At 40.0% G+C, this 22,352-nt stretch overlaps 2 protein-coding genes across 2 annotated transcripts in view; both read right to left on the bottom strand.

Moving 5' to 3' along the window:
• Positions 1-19,001, bottom strand: part of LOC103505206 (small G protein signaling modulator 2) — an 85,694-nt gene extending 66,693 nt beyond the window's left edge. The window contains exons 1-10 of the mRNA XM_026820544.1: positions 18,935-19,001; positions 15,557-15,600; positions 14,475-14,550; positions 13,122-13,284; positions 11,764-11,949; positions 11,323-11,390; positions 10,378-10,442; positions 10,177-10,237; positions 8,656-8,699; positions 7,574-7,649 (exon numbers count right to left, since the gene is read on the bottom strand). Coding sequence (XP_026676345.1) covers positions 7,574-7,649; positions 8,656-8,699; positions 10,177-10,237; positions 10,378-10,442; positions 11,323-11,390; positions 11,764-11,949; positions 13,122-13,284; positions 14,475-14,550; positions 15,557-15,600; positions 18,935-19,001 — 850 coding nt within the window. The remainder of the gene's footprint in view (positions 1-7,573; positions 7,650-8,655; positions 8,700-10,176; positions 10,238-10,377; positions 10,443-11,322; positions 11,391-11,763; positions 11,950-13,121; positions 13,285-14,474; positions 14,551-15,556; positions 15,601-18,934) is intronic.
• A 3-nt stretch (positions 19,002-19,004) lies between these two features.
• LOC103505205 (mitochondrial fission process protein 1) lies at positions 19,005-21,550 on the bottom strand. The gene is made up of 2 exons (XM_008469523.2): positions 21,413-21,550; positions 19,005-19,338 (listed from the first exon to the last, which is right to left on the bottom strand). The coding sequence occupies exons 1-2, from the start codon at positions 21,548-21,550 to the stop codon at positions 19,048-19,050; spliced, it is 429 nt and encodes a 142-aa protein (XP_008467745.1). The 3' UTR covers positions 19,005-19,047.
• Between the last annotated feature and the right edge of the window lie 802 nt (positions 21,551-22,352).

The following is a 22,352-nucleotide window of genomic DNA, read 5'->3' as shown; positions in this document are numbered from 1 at the left end:
TCTAAGTATGTATTTTAACATGATTAGTAGGTAACATAGGTAACTACAGATCTTATTACCGTGAGTTGTTGTTGTTGTTGTTTATCATTTTTGTCAGTAGATGTCAACATCTACTACCATATCATTTTTGATAGGTATGTATTTAACTAAGTCTTTAATCATCAACAAAATAGCGGTCGAAATGTCGGAAAATACGGTCAAACACCGCTAACCGTTGTCCTGATATTTGGGGGTTTTAGGTATGGTTTTGGGGGGGGGTCTACTCTCATAACTTTTTCAATATCTCTAACCGTTTGGTGAAAACCGCCAAAAAACGGTTATTAGTAGGTAACATGATTAGTAGGTAACATAGGTAACTACAGATCTTATTACCGTGAGTTGTTGTTGTTTATCATTTTTGTCAGTAGATGTCAACATCTACTACCATATCATTTTTGATAGGTATGTATTTAACTAAGTCTTTAAAGAAGGACTTATCTAAACCTAGTTATGGAAATGAAACTGCCTCGATTTTTCTTTTTGGAGCCTATACTCTTTTTCTCTCTCTCGAGTGTAGTTAGTCCTTATTAGGTCCAAGCATACTTATCCATCACCTTACGTCTAGCTTGTTCCATATTACTTTACATTGGTCTGAGTCAGTGACTGAGAAATCTACTGAAAATGGAAATTCTTTTCTTTACACTTTCTTAAGAAATAAACTCACTCTTTACACATAATCAATCATCTTTCATAAATTCACTCACGAGTAAAAATAAAAATCGAGACAATTTGTCTGGAAAGTGAAAAAAATAAAAAACTTTTTCGATATCGATAAGTTTTTTTTTTTTTCATTAAAGCTTTTTAAGCATTACTTTCTGTGTCTGTGAAACAGACACACATTAAAGTAGAGCCAGAAAATCAAAATCTAAAAGAGTATAATTGGTGATAAATCTGACTTGGTGGCGTAGTGGTCAAGACGCTCGCCTGGTAATCAGGAGGTATAAGGGACGGGCTATTGTATTCGCTTCGGTATCGTCTGTCTGTCCCCATAGAAGGACTTATCCAAACCTAGTTATGGAAATGAAACTGCCTCGATTTTTCTTTTTGGAGCTCATACTCTTTTTTTCTCTCTCGAGTGTAGTTAGTCCTTATTAGGTCCAAGCATACTTATCCATCACCTTACGTCTAGCTTGTTCCATATTACTTTACATTGGATCAAATGCACTACACACTGTACACAGCACACTTATCTATCTAGAGACGGACTTTATCTGTGCTGAATAATAATAATAATAGTGCTATTTATACTGCTCGCATGGGACTGAAAAGTCCCTTTACTCCTGCAGTAGGCTACTACTATTATTGTGGTCGTGTACACAGCACACTTATCTATCTAGAGACGGACTTTATCTGTGCTGAATAATAATAATAGTGCTTATTTATACTGCTCGCATAGGACTGAAAAGTCCCTTTACTCCTGCAGTAGGCTACTACTATTATTGTGGTCAAATTCTTAAATTATATTGAGGATAAAATTTCATACCTCGGCTCGGATTGAACCCACGCCCTCCTGTTTACCAGGCGAGCACCTTGACCACTACACCACCGAGGCAGCAGGTGTAGTGGTCGTGCATTCTAAGTGTGTGGTTGTGCATTTGATCCAATGTTAAGTAACATGGAACAAGCTAGACGTAAGGTAACGGATAAGTGTGTGTGGACCTTTACTCTGTCATATTGTGGACTTTACTTACACAATAGTGTACACAAATTATAGGTGTGGACTTTACTTACACATTAGTGTACACAAATTATAGGAACGCATCAATGATTTTCTCACTTTACTCGACGTTTATCAGGCGAGCGCCTTGACCACTACACCACCGAGGCAGGTGTAGTGGTCGTGCATTCTAAGTGTGTGGTTGTGCATTTGATCCAATGTTAAGTAATATGGAACAAGCTAGACGTAAGGTAACGGATAAGTGTGTGTGGACCTTTACTCTGTCATATTTAGATACTTACACATTAGTGTACACAAATTATAGGAACGCATCAATGATTTTCTCACTTTACTCGACCGTTTTTAAAAGTTTTAAAATATAAATAGCCCGGTTTTGTCCGATCAGTAGTAATTTTCTAAAAAGAGTACATTTTTGTAAAACTTTTGTAAAACTACATAATTATATTATGTACAAATCTAGAACTTACTTTCTTTCTTTAGATATTACCGATGAATTTTTTACTTTCTATTACCCTTACGTATAGGGAACCTATACAAGGTAATGAGAAAGTATTGCAATCGGTCCAAATTTTTTCATCTTCAATAGGTAAATACCTTCGTATTGAAAAGGTATTAATTTGCCTAAGCAAATCCACTAAAAAAATATTTCCCCATCTAAGCACGGGGCAAAACAGCTATTATTTCAAACTATATCGAGCAAAATACACAAAAGGAATCAAATGTCGATGTCGTTCCCTGATTAATAAATAGACCTCGATAATTTCGATGATTTGAACTCGAACCACCAACCTCCAAAGCTAAAGTCCACCGTGCTTACCACCAAGTTTGCTTCATAAGGTAGAAACACACTACTATCACGTCACGTGAGCTCATGGGAAGTCAGAAGGATGTAGTTCAAAGTTTTCCCATAATATTGTAGGTAATTTCATTCAGGACAGGCACACTACTATCACGTCACGTGAGCTCATGGGGAGTCAGAAAGATGTAGTTCAAAGTTTTCCCATAATATTGTAGGTAATTTCGTTCAGGACAGCTACACTACTATCACGTCACGTGAGCTCACGTGACGAGATAGTAGTGTGTTTCTACCTTTACCGAACAATTTCATAATTTCAATTTAAAACGGACAAGAGGAGAGGGAAAAAAACTACAGGGCGTTCCTATAATTCTGAGTACACTTGTTAAAATAATCGGGTGGTCCAAAAGTACCTTTCCTAAATCTAAAATAATTTCTGAACGAAAAGATGAATAAATTTCAAATCTTCTTCTTCTTTACCTTTTCCCACTCAAGTGGGCTCGACATTTTAAGTGAACAATTTCCAGGAACCTCGGTTGTGAACTTCGTTACCCCTTCTCAACCAAATCTTTATACAGTGTTCCCATCTTTTCTTCGGTCTTCCTCTTGCACTGCGTCCTTCAACGTCCATTCGACTCACTCTTTTTCCCACATAATCTTCATCCCTTCTCATCACATGACCACTGTAGTCTCATTTCCTGAATCTTCTTTGTTACTTCCGTCACCTTGATCTCATCTCTAATCACTTCATTTCTTATCCTGTCAAAAAATATTCTTCTTCCAAGAATTTCCCTAACTAAATAGGGTCGGCTCTTCTTGTCAGTCTCTTCCAGGCAGCCCTATTGTATACCTCATGCCCTCATGAATTTTTCTCATCCAGGTCTTGATTCACACAATCTTTCTACCTTTTCTTCAGCCTACCTCGCCCTTTTCTCCTCCTCACTTCCATTCTTTCAACTCTCTTCCCTATGTAGCTCTCATCTCTACTTTCGACATGTCCATACCACTGCAGTCTTCTTTATTGCATTTTCTTTGAAATCTCCGTCGCTTTGATTTTGCCTCTGATTAGCTCGTTTCTTATCCTGTCCATTCTTGTTACTCCACACAGCTGCATCTCAGCAACTTCTAGCTTTTTTTTCCCCTAACCCTTTTTCATCCTGTCGAAAAATATTATCTTCTTCTTCTTTGCCATGTTCCCGTTCAAACGGGGTCGGCATTTTTCGTCAGCCTTTTCCAATCAGCCCGGTCGTTCACTTCAACACCAGTTAGTCCTAAAGGATCAATGTCTTCTTCTGTCTATTGACCAAGGGGAGAAAATTTTAATTGTGTTAAACCTACTTAAATATTTGTCACAAATATTGGGTTCTCTTTCAATTTCTTAATTTTGATATTTTCTTCTGTTCCAGGGTCACTTCTATCCACCTGACCCAAGCCAGTGGACTGATGAGGAACTGGGAATTCCTCCTGATGATGTAGAATAAATTTTCGAACATTAGAAATTGAATTTTCACTTTCTATTACTAAAGTAATTAGAAATTGAATTCTTACTTCTATTACTGAAGTAATTAGAAATTGAATTTTTACTTTCTATTACTAAAGTAATTAGAAAGTGAATTCTTACTTCTATTACTAAAGTAATTATAGAAACTGAATTTTTACTTTCTATTACTAAAGTAATTGGAAAGTAGCAATTTGAATTGAGACTCTGCTACAGGCTTTTCGTTTCAACACAGTGTGTTTTGCAATATTTTGTCAACTGACGAATCTTATTGATTGTGTGATTGATTGGTTGATTTCCCCCCAAATTATTACTGTCAAATGAGTTAACAGAGAATGGAATACACAGGATGTACAATTTCCTAAATATTTCTTGGAAAAATCAAGTAAACCTTTGCTTGTATTTTCACCTTTGTCTCAAGGTTAGATTTGCCTACTCTGATTAATACAAGTAGTGATGATTTTTTTTTTTTTTTTTCATCCATTTGTATTTATTTAATGAAAACAATTTGTATACAAATACCTACACAAATGAAAATAAATAAGATCTTGTATAATTTACCCCACAAAAACACAAATGTGAAAAAAAGGCCAAGTTCCTATCCAAAAATGTCGGCCTATAAAAGTGGTGAGATCAGAAAATTAAGGCCAAGTCTGCAGTTTTTCGTGCCTTATGAATCTTAATTCCTTCAACCTTCTCTCAGTTTCAAATTGGCTGTGTTTTCTCTTCGGATTTCACGTTTAATTATTTATTTGAGTAAGGGAAACATAGCCAAGTTGAAACTGAGAAAAGGTTGAAGGAATTAAGATTCATAAGGCACGAAAAACTGGGAATGCAGACTTGGCCTTTATTTTCTGATCTCACCACTTTTATAGGCAATAATGAGAGCAAAATAAATGAGAGACAGGAGAAAGAAGAGGGGAGCAGGGAGACGAGAGATGACGAAGGGAAAAGAAGAAGATGAGGAGAGAAGAGAAGAGAGGGAATTTTCGGAGAGATGAGGAGAAATTCAAATGGAAAGAGGGAGTAAAGTGTTACAGGGATAAGTACCTACGAAGAAGAAGAAGAAGAAGAAGAAGAAGAGAGAAGAAGAAAAGGCAATAGAATACCCTGCTTCTTTCTACGGAGAGAATGAGACTGAATAGTTCCTTGCTGTCAAGCAGAAAAGTACCCTTGAATCCCGCAAAACCAAACACTTTTTTTTAAAGAGGTTTGACAGAGGGAAGTGTAACTGCTATGGTCTTATTCTCGCCTATCTGATGAGAGGCATACTACGGGATGGGCATGCTACGACACAGACCACAAGCGTCTAATGTAGCAGTTGTTTCATTGCTACAAAATAAAAAAGGGTGAAACACTCATCTAAAAAAAAAAAAAAAAAAAAAACAAAAAAAAAAAAAAAAAAAAAAAAAAAAAAATAAAAAATTGAAAAAAAAAAAAAAAAAAAAAAAAAAAAAAAAAAAAAAAAAAAAAACGAGCATTAAGTAAGTCTGGAAACAGAGTGAAGCAGAAAGCTCTATCCTCTTTGTTTTCCGCTCCACTCTGTTTTTAGCGGCCACAACGGCCACTTTTAGCGGCCACAACGGCCACCATAGACCCTCGCCGAGACCATCGACCATCACAGGAAAAACATTTATGGTGGATTTCAGCAACAAATTAATGAGAGATTTAACTAATGGGACAATTTTCAATGATAAAAAAAGTTCATGATCCAAACAGGAGTTTTCAAAAACTCCTTTTTGGATGATTAAAAATTCTCCCATTAGTTAAATCTCTCATTAAGTCGTTGGTGAAATCCACTATTGCTTATAGGTATAACTGTTAATAATAACTATTGCTTAATTTCTTGATTTTCTGCGAGGGTCGGTACTATGGTCAAGGCTCCGTTGAGGACACTTCTATTCATTAGCATGGTTAATTTTCTCTTGGGTCGGTACTAGGCAAGGGTCGATGGTCGGTTCTCCTTTGTGGACGCCTACTATTTTTTTTTTTTTTTTTTTGTCACTGTGATCCTTTTAAGAACCCTTATGTCCTGGTTATTTTATTTTCCTATAAAAGCTATATTATAGGTACTTAGATCTTGTTTAGACTGTGCTGTTGGGGTATAAGTACTTTTCAGTCTCATTCTGGCATTATTAAGCAGAGTTTAGGGTAGGTACCTATAATGGTGATAGGATTATTACTTTTAATAAACAAAATTAAACTAACATAAATAGCACTTGAAAAAGCAAAATCTCAAAATATTCTAATTCCATTCTACCTTTTGTCTTGTGAGTCGTCACAGTAGCCATTCATCAATTGGCGAGAAGAAATACCTAACTGTTTATTTATTTTTTTATTTTTTTTTTTGTTTATTCTTTTATTGCTCAGAAAAATAAAAACACAGAAAATTTACACTGTTTTCTCCTTAATCGGGACGCGAAAACTTGGGTTTCTCCTTATTTTCGTTTCGCACTCAGGAGAAAATTGAGAAGAATTTTTTTTTTTCTGGAAAATTTGTTTTCCTCGGCTCCACTTCGAGAAAAGTAGGGGAAGTATAAACGGGAGGAGGGGAAAGGAAAATTCGAATGAGGAAAAGGAAAATTTCCCCTCCCTCCCCTCTTCTTTTCTATCCTCTCCTCTTCTTCTCTACTTTCTTCTTTTTGACCTCTTTCCTCTCTGCTCACTCCCGTTTTTTCTTCTAATTTCCTTCCTTCTTCCTACCCTCTCCTCTCTTCCATCCTCTATCTCCTCCTCCTTCGTCTTTCCTCTCTCCTCTTTATCCCTTCTTTCTCCTCTCTTCTGATATGTACCGTTTCCTTTCCTCTCTTCTCTCTCTCCCTGTTTTTACATCTTCAACAATTTTCCTCTTTGGATCCTAACCTTTCCCCTTTATATCTTCTTCTTCATCTCCTCCTTCTCCTTCTTCTTTTTCTTCTTCTTTTTTTTCTCTTCCTCTTCTTCTTTCTCCTCTTCTCCTCCTTCTCCTCTCGTCTTTCTTCTTATTATTTTTCTTCTTTTTGTCTCCTCCTTAATTTTCTTCTTCTTCTTCTTCTTCTTCTTCTTCTTCTTCTTCTTCTTCTTCTTCTTCTTCTTCTTCTTCTTCTCAATGTCTATTATTGGCATTCGACGAATTAATTCGATTTCACTGATGAGCACATGGCACATAACATTCAAAGTCAAGCCCCTTTAAAAATTAATTTATTAAAAAAAAAAAAATTACTGATGGCAGGTGGCTGAGGACTATAGAAATTAGAAAACAAAAAGAAATTTGGCCAAAGCCCAGATTCGAACCCCTTGTCTTTGCTTAGAAAAACGAGCTTTGAAGTTACTTGTTCGTATACTTACGTCTTTCTTGTAAGCGCTAGGTCGTGGGTTTAATTCCCGCCCAGGGCGAAAGTTATCCCAAACAGAGGAGGTTTGTTGTCGGAACGCCTGGCTTTCTCCTATCCTGTCCTTCTTTTCTCTTAGATTTCGGGATGCTAAGACCTCCATTGTTGCAGTTCCTCTATCAAACCTCTTTTAAACAAGTCCCATAAAAAAAAAGTTTGACCAAAGCCTGGATTCGAACCCCGTGACTTACCGCAGAAGGATGTGATGGTGCCGCTGTCTTGATGTACAAACTTCCTCGTAACAGCCTCCTCCATAATCTGCTTGACCTGTACAGACAATTACGATAGTCATTGTAAACGCGTGCGGCAATTTTATGACCGTGCCGCGACAGAGCACATGCCGTGGCAACAAATAGACCATCTACCTCGATGCTCGATGAGGTAGTGGTTGTTGTCAGCCGAATGTTGGTGCCAGAATAAAGAAAAGACATCTTTTTATGGGGGTCTTAGTGGTCAAGACGCGCCTGGTCGATTCCCGAAGGGGATTTTAGCCTAGACGGATAATAATCGTTCTCGGAACGGCTGGCTTTCTCTTAACTTGTCTTTCTCTCTTCGATTTCGGGACGATAAGACCTCAGCAAGTCAGCAGTTACAATTCCCTCTATCAAACCTCTTTTTTTACAATTACCACTCGTGTGGGAGAGCCTAGAAGATAATCTGCTTCCCCCTAATGCTAAAAATATGAAGAGTACCCGCCCAGGGCCGTATTTAGTTGGTTAGACTCCGGAAACTTGGAGTATCACCCCCCCCTCCCTCGACAAAATCCTGGATACGGCCCTGTACCCACCCGCATTTGTAGATAACAATTTCCCAGGGTCCTGACCTCAATTTTCTTCTTCATGTTTTCGTCACCCAGTGGACTGGGTAATTATTTTATCACATACATATGCTCAGGTCACAACAAATTATTTTATCACATATGCTTATAACATGTATATTAGGTCACAACATAAAACATAACTCTCAGAGGACTTAAATTATAATAAATGATGGTGACACAAAACACGCTTTTGCTACCTACTTAATAAAATTATGTTGTTGTACCTAAGTAGAAACATAACTTTTTAGTGGAGGCAGGGGATTCTATGTAATCTTTTGTCTAAAAATAATACGACGCTAAAATATTCGAATAGTTTTTTGTAGCAATATTCTGGAAGCAATTAAAAGAATGGATCCCTGCCCTGCGGACTAAAGTACGATAACGAGCTAGGTTCACCGGTCCTAATATCCTAATAGTTAAAAACTTTACAGTACTTCCACAGCTTCCACTTACCTCCTTTTTAACATTCCTGATGAGGACATCCTTGTTATCTTGATCTGAAACAAACAGAACAATAAGATCAATAAGGGTTAATTTGGGTTAACGAGTTAACGGGTTAATAATTTCGGAAAGGTATATCGGGTTGGTATTTTCGAACACATAAAGCCCACTCCGAGGCAAACACCCCTAAAGGATGAGTTAAGCTTGTATGAATCCGATATTTTCCAAATGCGAAATAGAAAGCACAAAGTGCCTGTCAAGAACAGAACAAAAGCTTTACATAACTTTGAACAATATTCTAAAGTCAAATTCAGCAAAAGCCCGCGGCGATAGCACGTCGTTTGCACCAGTTCACAAAGGAGCACTGCAGTTAAGCTACGTCGCGCTTGGTTAGTTTCTGGATGGGTGACCATCTGGACTCTCGCCTGCTGCTGGTCACTAAATCATAATCTTGTCTTGTAAGCGCTAGGTCGCGGTTTTGAATCCCGCCTGGGGGCGAACTCTTTGTCGTAAATAGATGAGGTCCATTCTCGGAACGGCTGGCTTTCTCCTCTCCTGTCTTTCTTCTCTTTTCGATTTGGGGGCGATAAAATCTCAGCAGTTACCTACAGTTCCCTTCAAAAAAAAAAAATAATAATAATAAAACAACATGCAAAACCTTCGAAACTAATGATTGATAAGGGGGAAAAGGCAAAATACACCTTGCCCATTTGAAAAAATCCCACGATAAAAATTCCCACAGAGGTTGATTTTTCCCTCAGTTATCGGCGCATGCGTGGAATGAGCTTATCAACAAAAACATAAATCAGCTGATTGTAGTTTCATTCAAAAAAATTTTGATTAAATTTTTTTGGTGAAAAACTTTTCAAAGATAGAATTTTTGTCTAGAATGGAAGGCTAAAATCGATTTTCCCTGAGATTGGGTTACATTCGACCCCTGCAAGCTAGTGCCTACCTCAAAACATGAACAAATCCACCAGCCTCTTCTCAAATCTGCGGAAGGTATTGACACCTCTCCGAAGGAAAGCATCAGGACATCATGAGGTTAAAAAGACATCGGACACTTCCAATGGTTTCTTGTCCAAATACTGGGATGACAAGCCCATGTTGTAAGTGAACTAGCTTTTAGTGAGAAAGCCACCTTTGTTTGGAGTTAGGCATCTAAAGTTAATATTTTGACCTTGTTGCAAAGCCCAAGGTGGGCCAAAGTAATCATGTTTTTACCACTGATCACTGCTCATTTGTGACACCTTTTTGTAGCAATTTTCCATAGACATGACTTCTGAACAAGTACCATTAGGAAAAAAAAAAAAAATGTCACTGTAATAACTGTTAAGGCCTTTAGTTAGAGGGGTTTATTCTCCATTGAGGAACATGTTAATTGCTTACTGCATAGGGGAAGAATAGTTCTGATCACTCTTTGTGTTTCTATTCCAGAGTGCCCAAGTGGAGAAAGAGACCCTAGTGAGCAAGCACGAAGAATCAATGGCCGAGCTAAGCGAACTCCGACGTCTATCTAACTCGATGAAAAACGATTGCGACCGCCTGACGGAACGCGTGCGGCAGCTAGAGTCAACAATTGACGCCAGTCAGGCTGAGAAACATCAGCTGGATCAACAACTGAGTCAGGCCAAAGATGAGTCCTTCTCTTTTCCTTTCTTTTCTTCTTCTTTTTCATTTTCCCTCAAGTTTCCACACTGGATTTTTCAATTTCTTACTTTCTACCTATTCTGCCGGAGGATCGGTCCAATAATGATCCGAAGTTTTAGTCCTCGAGTACTCCAGAGCACAAGGTCCCACTGGAAATAAATTTACATGTATATCTATTAATATAGGAAAAAGAACGTCTTCACTTGACTAGTAACTTTGGAAACTGTAGGTAATTTTATTTCTACAAGAGATAAAAAAAACAATTTATTATAAAATTAAAAAAAGACGTTGAAGAAGACGTCAAGTGAAGACGTTGTTCTTTTTCCTATATTAATATGTTGCTACTTGACAGATTGACTCTCCTAGAGAATATCTATGTTTGTAGATATTGAGGTTAGGTGACATTTTTTAAGGATGGGGTCTTCTAAGCGCTAGGTCGCGGGATCGATTCCCGCACGGAGTGAACTTTAATAAAATATAATAGTTCTTATTCAACATGACAGATGGCGCTACACCAATGTCTGGTATAGGAGTTGACCTATACTCTAAGAGAAGCTCACAAAAGCTGACACCACTGTCTAGTGATTTTTTTGATGATATTTTTAGCTATTTGCCATCCCAACACTAGTTCTTATTTTTTAACGGCTCGCATAGGACTGCAAAGTCCCTTTACTCCAGCAGTAGGCTACTACTATTATTGTGGTCAAAATGTCAAATTCTCAGATTATATTGATAAAATTCCATACCTCGTTTGGGATTGAACCCACGCCCTCCTGTTTACCGGGCGAGCGTCTTGACCACTACACCACCGCCGAGGCAGGGTTAGGATAGGGTCTTCTAAGCGCTAGGTCACAGAGTCGATTCCCATCGGGGGCGAACATTATCCTAATCCTTTCTCTCTTTCATTTCGAGACGATAAGACCTTTGTTGTTATACGTGCCCGTTCCGAGAACGATAAGCCATAAAGCCAATTCATCAAACCTCTTTTATTTTTTTCTCAAGAAAAGATGGAATGGAGAATGGACTTACCCAACAAAGATCCTAGGATGCTTCCACAGTCCGGATCTGCCACTAGAGAATCTGACTCGTAATATTTGCTGAGTACAAAAAAAAATCAGTGTAAATCAGGGCAATTAGCTTGATTGGTAGCGCGTCTGCCTTGTAAGCGCTAGGTCGCGGGTTCGATTTCCGCCCGGAGGGGATTTTTATCCTAAACAGATAGGGTTAGTTGTCGGAACGGCTGGTTTTCTCCTATCCTGTCTTCCTTCTCTCTTCGATTTCGGGATGAAAAGACCTTAGCAGTTACAGTTCCCTCTATCAAACTTCTTAACAAAAAATAAAATAAAAAAACTCCTCTAGTTTTTTCTACCCTCCAAATTGTCTGGCTAGATTTCAAATAATGACAAACATTTTCAGGCTAAATTTTCCCTGACTAAATTTTCAGGCTCGATTTTAAACTCAAAATCTTACCTGGCGTTCTGCACAAGATAATCGATGATTGAAGCCAACACTCTCTCAAACAGGGCCAGTCGAATCCAGAGGTACTTTGGCAACGGTGTAACCTGCAGGGTTTGTGCGCTGCTGCCAGATGAGGTCTTCTTCAGGAGAGGGGGCTTCTCGCAGTACTTGCTTTGCTCACCACTGGACGACAGACGTCTGGGAATGAGAGGAAAAACACCCATAAGGATTGGTTTAGGCTAAAAACAAAGTCCAGTACAAAAGGGACACCCTTGAGGTGAATCACAAGCGACGAACTTAAATCACACAGAACTGAGAGGAAAAGCTCTTGAAAAAAAGAAGATGCATGAGTTCACCGCCGTATTTATTCCGTAGCAATGAAACAACTGCTACATTAGACGCATGTGGTCTGTGTCGTAGCATGTCCCTCCCGTCCCCATAAGGTTTGGTTTAGGCTAAAAACAAAGTCCAGTACAAAAGGGACACCCTTGAGGTGAATCACAAGCGACGAACTTAAATCACATAGAACTGAGAGGAAAAGCTCTTGAAAAAAAGAAGATGAGTTCACCGCCGTATTTATTCCGTAGCAATGAAACAACTGCTACATTAGACGCATGTGGTCTGTGTCGTAGCATGTCCCTCCCGTAGTATGTCTAATCAGATGGGCGATAAGAGACACAATACTTCCCATTTAGGTGCTGGGTCAATACGAGAACACCAGAAAGTAACCCGTTGAAATATTTGAACATACACGCTACGCCACTGCTTTTGTCTATAATTTTGGAGTAACCAGTGTAACCACCACCTGGTTAATACGATCCTATTGAACCAAGGCGCCCCAAGCCCCAACGAAACCTAACGGGAGGCCCCAAAAAAAGTATATACCCCACTGGGGCTAGGGTTCGATTTCCAGTAGTGACAAAAAATTCTGTAGCGTCAATTCAAAGAAGGGCATCATTTGTAAAACCTATGCCCTTGCTGACTTTGTTTAAACAAATTGATGTCTTTTAATAATACCTATATTACCTAAGTGATAAAAGAAAAAGAAATGCCCAAAATTGGTCTCGAACTGTAAGTGAAACGAAATCGGGAGACTCACCTGCAGTCATTTTCCGTACCATATGTCACGGGAAAAAAAGAGGAAGGCACCCCCCTTTGGGTGCAGTTGAGGAGCACCCCGTTTTAAAACATGCGGAAAGTGCCGTCTTTTCTTCTACCCAAGGTCAGAACTGGGTCGGCCACTCCATTCGAAAGCCATTTTTTTTTCTTCACCAAAAGAACCCAGTCAAACTTTCGCGTGCGCAGGAAAAGAGGCTCACCTGCACACGCGTGCGCGGGTTTTGCCGACCCCTGATCAAGACCTTCCTTACCTGTTGCCTTCCGCGCCCTCCAATTCCTGCACCTGTCTCGAAACGAGACCGGCTGGCTCGAAATATTTGCCGATCTTGTGAAGCAGGGCCGTTGTAGAGCTTGTCTTGAACAGGCCCAGAGCCCGGCGCCTTAGCCCCTGCGACAAACAGGCTTCGACCGCCCCTGAAGCAAAATAAATAAACTATATACAGTACAATTCAGGAAAGAAGTCGGTTGAGGTGGGGTCTAAATGGCGGGAACCCTTGGACCAAAAGTCTCAAAACTATTACGAGTATGTGCCTACACAGTTTACAGTAGTGATGGAAACGAGAAATTTCTCGTCTCGCTTACATCACTAATACTGTTGGAAAATAGGTACTTAGAAGGTTATGTTTGCTTTAAACCATTTAAATAAAGTACCTACAGTATAATTTGGTAAGAGTACCTATACATTCCCCCCCCTGACTTCTTCCATGGATTTCACTATAGCATTCACTTGGGTGAGTAGGTATCTTATGTAAACATTTGAACACTGATGGTAAACACACATTCGGATCATCGCAGAATGACTGTTCAATAGACCTTGTCCCAGATATAATGTCTATTATTGGCATTCGACGAATTAATTCGATTTCACTGATGAGCACATGGCACATAACATTCAAAGTCAAGCCCCTTTAAAAATTAATTTATTAAAAAAAAAAAAATTACTGATGGCAGGTGGCTGAGGACTATAGAAATTAGAAAACAAAAAGAAATTTGGCCAAAGCCAAGATTCGAACCCCTTGTCGTTACTTAGAAAAACGAGCTTCCATGGAATAAACTATAGCATTCACTTGGGTGAGTTAGGTACCTTATGTAAACATTTGAACACTGATGCTAAACACACATTCGGATCATCGAAGAATGACTGTTCAATAGACCTTGTCCCAGTTATAATGTCTATTAAGTATTTATTAGCACTCGATGAATTGATTCGGTTTTACTGATGACACTTCGTCCAAGGACTAAGGACTAGGTGGTATTAGCAAACAAGAAGAAGTTTGGCCAAAGCCAAGATTCGAACCCCTTCCTTGTATTTGCTTCAAAAGAAAAAGGAGCTTTGAAGTTACTTGTTCGTACGTCTTCCTTGTAACCGCTAGGTCGTGGGTTTAATTCCCGCCCCGAACGAACTTTATCCTAAACCCTAAACAGATAATGTTCGTTCTCGGGACGCCTGCGGCTTTCTCCTATCCTGTCCTTCTTTTCTCTTAGATTTCGGGATGCTAAGACCTCCATTGTTACAGTTTACAGTTCCTCTATCAAAGCCTCTTTTAAACAAGTCCCATAAAAAAAAGTTTGACCAAAGCCTGGATTCGAACCCCGTGACTTACCGCAGAAGGATGTGATGGTGCCGCTGTCTTGATGTACAAACTTCCTCGTAACAGCCTCCTCCATAATCTGCTTGACCTGTACAGACAATTACGATAGTCATTGTAAACGCGTGCGGCAATTTTATGACCGTGCCGCGACAGAGCACATGCCGTGGCAACAAATAGACCATCTACCTCGATGCTCGATGAGGTAGTGGTTGTTGTCAGCCGAATGTTGGTGCCAGAATAAAGAAAAGACATCTTTTTATGGGGGTCTTAGTGGTCAAGACGCGCCTGGTCGATTCCCGAAGGGGATTTTAGCCTAGACGGATAATAATCGTTCTCGGAACGGCTGGCTTTCTCTTAACTTGTCTTTCTCTCTTCGATTTCGGGACGATAAGACCTCAGCAAGTCAGCAGTTACAATTCCCTCTATCAAACCTCTTTTTTTACAATTACCACTCGTGTGGGAGAGCCTAGAAGATAATCTGCTTCCCCCTAATGCTAAAAATATGAAGAGTACCCGCCCAGGGCCGTATTTAGTTGGTTAGACTCCGGAAACTTGGAGTATCACCCCCCCCTCCCTCGACAAAATCCTGGATACGGCCCTGTACCCACCCGCATTTGTAGATAACAATTTCCCAGGGTCCTGACCTCAATTTTCTTCTTCATGTTTTCGTCACCCAGTGGACTGGGTAATTATTTTATCACATACATATGCTCAGGTCACAACAAATTATTTTATCACATATGCTTATAACATGTATATTAGGTCACAACATAAAACATAACTCTCAGAGGACTTAAATTATAATAAATGATGGTGACACAAAACACGCTTTTGCTACCTACTTAATAAAATTATGTTGTTGTACCTAAGTAGAAACATAACTTTTTAGTGGAGGCAGGGGATTCTATGTAATCTTTTGTCTAAAAATAATACGACGCTAAAATATTCGAATAGTTTTTTGTAGCAATATTCTGGAAGCAATTAAAAGAATGGATCCCTGCCCTGCGGACTAAAGTACGATAACGAGCTAGGTTCACCGGTCCTAATATCCTAATAGTTAAAAACTTTACAGTACTTCCACAGCTTCCACTTACCTCCTTTTTAACATTCCTGATGAGGACATCCTTGTTATCTTGATCTGAAACAAACAGAACAATAAGATCAATAAGGGTTAATTTGGGTTAACGAGTTAACGGGTTAATAATTTCGGAAAGGTATATCGGGTTGGTATTTTCGAACACATAAAGCCCACTCCGAGGCAAACACCCCTAAAGGATGAGTTAAGCTTGTATGAATCCGATATTTTCCAAATGCGAAATAGAAAGCACAAAGTGCCTGTCAAGAACAGAACAAAAGCTTTACATAACTTTGAACAATATTCTAAAGTCAAATTCAGCAAAAGCCCGCGGCGATAGCACGTCGTTTGCACCAGTTCACAAAGGAGCACTGCAGTTAAGCTACGTCGCGCTTGGTTAGTTTCTGGATGGGTGACCATCTGGACTCTCGCCTGCTGCTGGTCACTGCAGGCTAAGTTCGGCTTGGTTAGTTTCTGGATGGGTGACCATCTGGACTCTCGCCTGCTGCTGGTCACTGCAGTTAAGCTAAGTTGCGCCTGGTTAGTTTCTGGATGGGTGACCATCTGGACTCTCGCCTGCTGGTGGTCACTGCAGTTAAGCTACGTCGCGCTTGGTTAGTTTCTGGATGGGTGACCATCTGGACTCTCGCCTGCTGCTGGTCACTGCAGACTAAGTACTTCCAATGGTTTCTTGTCCAAATACTGGGATGACAAGCCCATGTTGTAAGTGAACTAGCTTTTAGTGAGAAAGCCACCTTTGTTTGGCTTGTCACTGCAGGCTAAGTTCGGCTTGGTTAGTGTCCAGATGGGTGACCATCCGGCATCCGGGTAATCGTGTGCAGCCTTTTCCCAGCCCCCACTCAGGCTGGATGAGGTCAATGGGAGGAGGTTGGTAACTTGTTGCCGAATGCAAAATGAGAAGTCCAAAGACCACTGACAAGCCCAGGTCAGTGAGCTTTTGAGGGTAGCTAAGGGTCAGACTAAGTTCGGCTTGGTTGGTGTCCAGATGGGTGACCATCCGGCATCCGGGTAATCGTGTGCAGCCTTCTCCCGGCCCCCACTCAGGCTGGATGAGGTCAATGGGAGGACGTTGCAGGTAACTTGTTGCCGAATGCAAAATGAGAAGTCCAAAGACCACTGACAAGCCCAGGTCAGTGAGCTTTTGAGGGTAGCTAAGGGTCAGTGAGCTTTGAGGGTAGCTAAGGGTCAGTGAGCTTTGAGGGTAGCTAAGGGTCAGCTAGTCATGAAGTGATCAGATCAGTGTCAAACACATCTCCTGACGCCCCAGGGCAACTGAAATGTATCACACATTTGACGTAGCACATAGCTAGAAGGCTTGGATCTGGGTTATCTTTTCTTTTCCCCTCAACCAGTTGCTCAGAGTCTCTTTGTTTCTCTATTGTTTCTAGTCTTCTCTCTGTGTGCTTTATTATTTTAAGTAGGCTGAGATTTGATAGGTTTGAAGAGAGAAGAATCTTTAGGAGAGGCAAGAGCGGTCCAAACAAGATTTGGATTTGGGAACTGAGGGGATATCTTTTTTTATCCTGCGTTGATTCTTTTCTTTTTTGAAACTTTTCCATGACCTGTAATTTTGGGTAACTTGCTAAGCAAATTGTCTCTGGACGCAACATTTTGGCAAACTCAAATTTTTGAAGACTATTTCAGACTAATTAGTTTTTGTGTTAGCTCATGACGACGTTAAATAAATTAAGATCAAAACAAATTAGCCCCTGTTGGAAGGGATATCTTTTTTTATCCTGCGTTGATTCTTTTCTTTTTAGAAACTTTTCCAAGTCCTGTAATTTTGGGTAACTTGCTAAGCTGCTAAGCAAATTGTCTCTGGACGCAACATTTTGGCAAACTCAAATTTCTGAAGACTATTTCAGACTAATTAGTTTTTGTGTTAGCTCATGACGACGTTAAATAAATTAAGATCAAAACAAATTAGCCCCTGTTAGATAGATGAATAGAACCACATTTCAACAAAAAAACAATACCAAATCCTCTAAGCCTCAAGTTTTTAACTCAATTAATCAAACCAAAATCCCCCTAACATCATAATTTTCACTAAAAATACTCACAAGTCTAGTTTGCACGTTAGATTTTGAAAAATAAAATAGAAAAAAATATAATACCCAATAAAAATTTCAAATTGCAATAATTAATTCTGACATGTTGGAGATTTATCATCTAGGCAATAATTACACCCTTCTTCCTAATGTTCTATCATCTATGAGCTCAGGCTAAAATATACAGGGTTGTACGAACATCAAATAAATGAGGAAATAACACTGGCTACAGCAAAAATAAAAATAAATAAATAAAACACCTAGTTTATAGCATACCCCACTGCCTATTGAGGGGAGTTTGCAAAAATTTTCCAGTGTTGCAAAAAGGGTGCAGTTTGCAATGTTTGCATGGAGTCAAATTCTGCTGTGTAATTGAGCCTAATGCGCTGGAAAAAAGTAAAAATAATTATCCAAGCTGCTGTAAATACTTTCACACACTCAATTAAGCATTAAATGTTTTTTGCTCTCGTACTCATTGTACTTGTTACTCGATATCCATTCAAGTCCTGAAATTCTGATCCCATTCAAAAATAACTTCATAATTTCAGTCAATCCAGAACCACACAACATCCATGTTCCACATTTTCTCAAACATATGTATGATATGATACCTTGATGAATTGTCAAATTATAACATAAAAGAAAAATAATCAAAGTCATCAATCGACGGACACCACCAAATAAAATAACTTTATAATTTCAGTCAATCCAGAACCACACAACATCCATGTCCCACATTTTCTCAAACGTATGATATGATACCTTGATGAATTGTCGAATTATAACATAAAAGAAAAATAATCAAAGTCATCAATCGACAGACACCACCAAATTTTCACCAATACATAACGAGTGCCCCTACAGAATTTGGGATCTTAGTTTTTATCAAGGTTGAAAATCAAGATCAAAAACACCCTGTACACAAGGCAAAGCAAACGTGCCATTCAACTTTGAAACAATGAATGAGTTATGACACCCAGGTCATTTTATGTAATTAAGCCATACTGCCATATACTTTACTCTCAAATATCTGCTGTGACGGAAAAGCTGGCCCAGACTCTCAAATTACCGAGACAGCGGTCATCTATCCAAATCTGTGGAATTGGATCTGATTCTCCAATTCAATCAAAAGGTGAAATCCAGTGTCAAGTTTCAGACAGAACCACTCTTTTAGGGCTTCTCAGGATATCAGGTGAATGGAGACACATATTAGTACCTAGAATTATAAGGATATTAATTAATTTATGAGGAATTCGAATTGTGTTAAGCATAAATACTTGTCAAAAATGCCCTTTCTCGCTTAATATACTACGCTGAAATTTTAGAGCTTGACTTGTACTCGAACCACCAAGCTCCAGATCCAGAGGCCTCCGTGCTAACCAATTCACCAAACATCTTTAGGCAGTCTATTTTTTGTTCCCTAGGGAAATAGCTATTTCGTCTACTCCTCCTTGTTCACCCTCACATGCAGCAGGTACGGTCTCACGGTGAGGTCCATGGCTTCCGTCACAGCCCAGTCTATCGGATGTATAACGCAAGGTATCGAGACCAGCCCTGTCACCACGGTAGCTACCTGCCCCTGTCGCCAACGTGCGAATAAGGCGCGGCTCAGATAACAGATACGGTTGATAGCCAGGCCTGGAACAGCCACACTGGCCAGGGATTGCCAGAGGAGGGCGTCGATGCCGATTTTGGCCACGCGCCCCGCGTTGTGCTCTGTCGAGTGCCATGCCTGAAATTATAAATGGACTGATTGAGTTATGACGTAAAATTGGATATAAATTGTCCATGCCAGCCTATAGAAAACTAGGCTGGTAGTGATGATGTGAAATTGAAATTTTTTTTCTTTTTTTTATAATTAAGCAAGGTCTACTGTATTAATTATGTATTGTACCATGTTAAACCCATAAAATACATGAGACCTTATTGCTTACTCACATTAATCTCACCCAGTCTGAGAGGGGCCATGTCTGGCATCTCACTCGTAATCACACTACGGCTCTCCCCGCATCTCCCGGCATCACACTATGGCACCGGCACATAATCTCACATGGAAAAGCCAACAGCATGTAATTACTCAGATGTCCACCCATTTGGATTCTAACCACTCTCTGTTTATTGACTCCAGTGATCCATTAGAAACGGTGCATTCTATAATATATTTATGTGCAAAGTACACTATAAAAAATATAGTCACAGCATTACAACCATTTGGGTACTTGTTCAGAAGTCACATCAAGGGAAACTTTTTACAAAAAGGAACTGTCACAAATGAGCAGTGACCAGTGTTATTATAGGGTCAGGTTAAACACACAAAGGAGCTTTCTTTTTCATTGTTGTGCCTTCTGAATAATTAACACAATTTATTCTTGTTTTCAGTCCAGAAAATGTCATCTATAGAAACAATTACGGAACAGGTGGAATTCATGTGCCCAAGAAAAATATAACAGTTGCAAACCTGGCCGGAGGATGCTTGTGGTGTTGGATACTGTGGCATATATGGCACGACTACGGACACATTACTGTGAGTAATGTTTTTTTTTTCCCCAAGTTAGTTTTCACCCATTCAAAGACTGATTACTCACAATGTTGCTTAACTTCAAAGATCCAATTGGCTTCAAAGAGGTCTGACAGAAGGAACCAACTGCTAAGGTTTTATTGTCACAAAAGCCAAGAGAGTAGGAAGACTGGATAGGAGAAAGTCAGCTGTTACGAGAACAAACCTAACCCATTCAGGATAAAATCAGCCCTGAGCAGGAATTGAACCTACAACGTAGTGATTACAAGCTAGAGGTGCTATCCTTCAAGCCAACTTGACTGGCCGAGTTAAGCTCATTTTCTAGATATTTGAACCATAGGAACACTGGTGTATATCCAACCCCTGCAGCCCTCGCATCATGAAATGGCCTTTGGCATTCAGGGGCCCTCAAATACCGTAATTTGGATCACCCCCCCCCCCCCCCCCCCCCCCTCAGGGCCCGTGTAAACGCTGGGTCGCGGGGTGTATTCCCGCTCAGGGCGGATTTTATCCTGAAAACATAGGGTTCTTTCTCGGAACGGGTGGCTTTCTCCTATCCTGTCTTCCTTCTTAACTTCAGCAAAGCCGTGGAAAATTTTCACCACTCTCGAAATTTAGAAGACGCAGAAAATTCAATTCAAAAGGTCAAAGGCGATTTGAGAAATTAGGATAACGGAGGAGAGGGGATTTTAAGAGGAATGTAAGAGAGAGAGAGAGATAGAGAGAGAGAGAGAGATAGAGAGAGAGAGAGAGAGAGAGATAGAGATAGAGAGAGACCCTCCCTTAAAGGCCCTACAGGGAGAGTTTAAGGGGGCCCCTTTTGTCCAGTGGCGTAGCGTGGTCTAAATTCAAGTGTAGGGCTCATGCACAGGTCTACCAAGTCCCATCACAGTACATGCCATTAATATTTAATAGTGCATGCCAGCCTTTAGTGCCTTGGAGGGTAGCGTGTAGCGTGTCTGTCTTGTCTTGTCAGTGCTAGGTCGCGAGTTCGATTTCCGCCCGTGGCGAACTTTATTCGAACAGATAAGGTTCGTTCTCGGAAGGGCTGGCTGCTGGCTTCCTTCTCTCTTCGCTTTCGGGACGATAAGACCTCCATTGCTACAGTTCCCTCTATAAAACCTTCAGGACAAAACTACCTTGAGTAGGCGCGTAACTTGTGGAATGAAGAGTCAAAAACCATTCTCTTTTAGGAAAAGTTTTGTGTCCAAAATCACGTCACTCTTATGCTCTTTCGAGTCTTATCCGCGCAGGATAAACAAGGTATAGGTATTCTATTCCATCTTACCTGGATAGTTTTAGCAGTGACGTCAGCAAGAACATAGAGCGATGCTATTCCATAGGATGCATTAACCACTTGTCTATGTACAACAGCTCTGAATGCTTCCCCTACCTCGTTAGCATAACCTGTGAAGGAGGATAACATTTTATTTTATTATTATTATTATTTTTTAAGAGGTTTGACAGAGGGAACTGTAACTGCTATGGTCTTATCGTCCCGAAATCGAAGAGAGAAGGTTCTCTACTGCACAGATCTGATCAAGATCATCCATCTACCTCATCCTCATCTAGTGGAACTCCTACACCAGTTACTGCGCGGTGTGGAGTTATGCAATCAAATCTTCAGTCGTGTTCTAGTATCCTTCTAGGTACGGCCATCGTGAAGGTCCAGGACCACATGGGCGCCTGGATCCCCATCCGCTGTGTTATTGATGCGGGTTCTCAAATATCTGCTGTTTTATTAAATACTGTTTTGACTTGGCGGGGCGGAGCGCTACCTTAATTGGCACAGTTTCAATCTGGCTGGGGGACCTTAATTAAGGTTTATACAGGGAGCAGACTAGTGTCTTGCTGTGGGACTATACATAGGGATCAGAGCAGCCAAACCCAAACTAGACTGGCTAGCTGGCAGTTTTCAAAAGGGTTCATTAATATGCTCGTCTGCCTTGTAAGCGCTAGGCCGCGGGTTCGATTCCCGCCCGGGGCGGATTTTATCCTGATGGGATAATGTTCGTTCTCGGAACGGCTGGCTTTCCTCCTATCCTGTCTCCCTTCTCTCTTCGATTTCGGGACGATAAGACCATAGCAGTTACAGTTCCCTCTGTCAAACCTCTTAAAAAAAAAAAAAATCATTATGCTTCAAAAGAAAAGCGCAGGTTCTCATGATGTTTTTTTTTTTTTTTTTCCCAAGTTTAAATTTTTTCGACCTTTATAAAAATTTGGCCCCA

Source organism: Diaphorina citri, unplaced genomic scaffold (assembly GCF_000475195.1).
Source record: "Diaphorina citri unplaced genomic scaffold, Diaci psyllid genome assembly version 1.1 scaffold156, whole genome shotgun sequence".
NCBI lineage: Eukaryota > Metazoa > Arthropoda > Insecta > Hemiptera > Psyllidae > Diaphorina > Diaphorina citri.
The sequence above is the reverse complement of the archived record's forward strand: the minus strand, read 5'-3'. Positions and strand labels throughout refer to the sequence as shown.

Excerpts from the sequence above, each read along its gene's own strand:
- LOC103505205 (XM_008469523.2), bottom strand. The coding sequence starts at position 21,550 with ATGTTATCCTCCTTCACAGGTTATGCTAACGAGGTAGGGGAAGCATTC. Across the intron at positions 19,339-21,412 it reads TCACTGCTAAAACTATCCAG|GCATGGCACTCGACAGAGCA; the intron begins GTAAGATGGAAT and ends TTATAATTTCAG.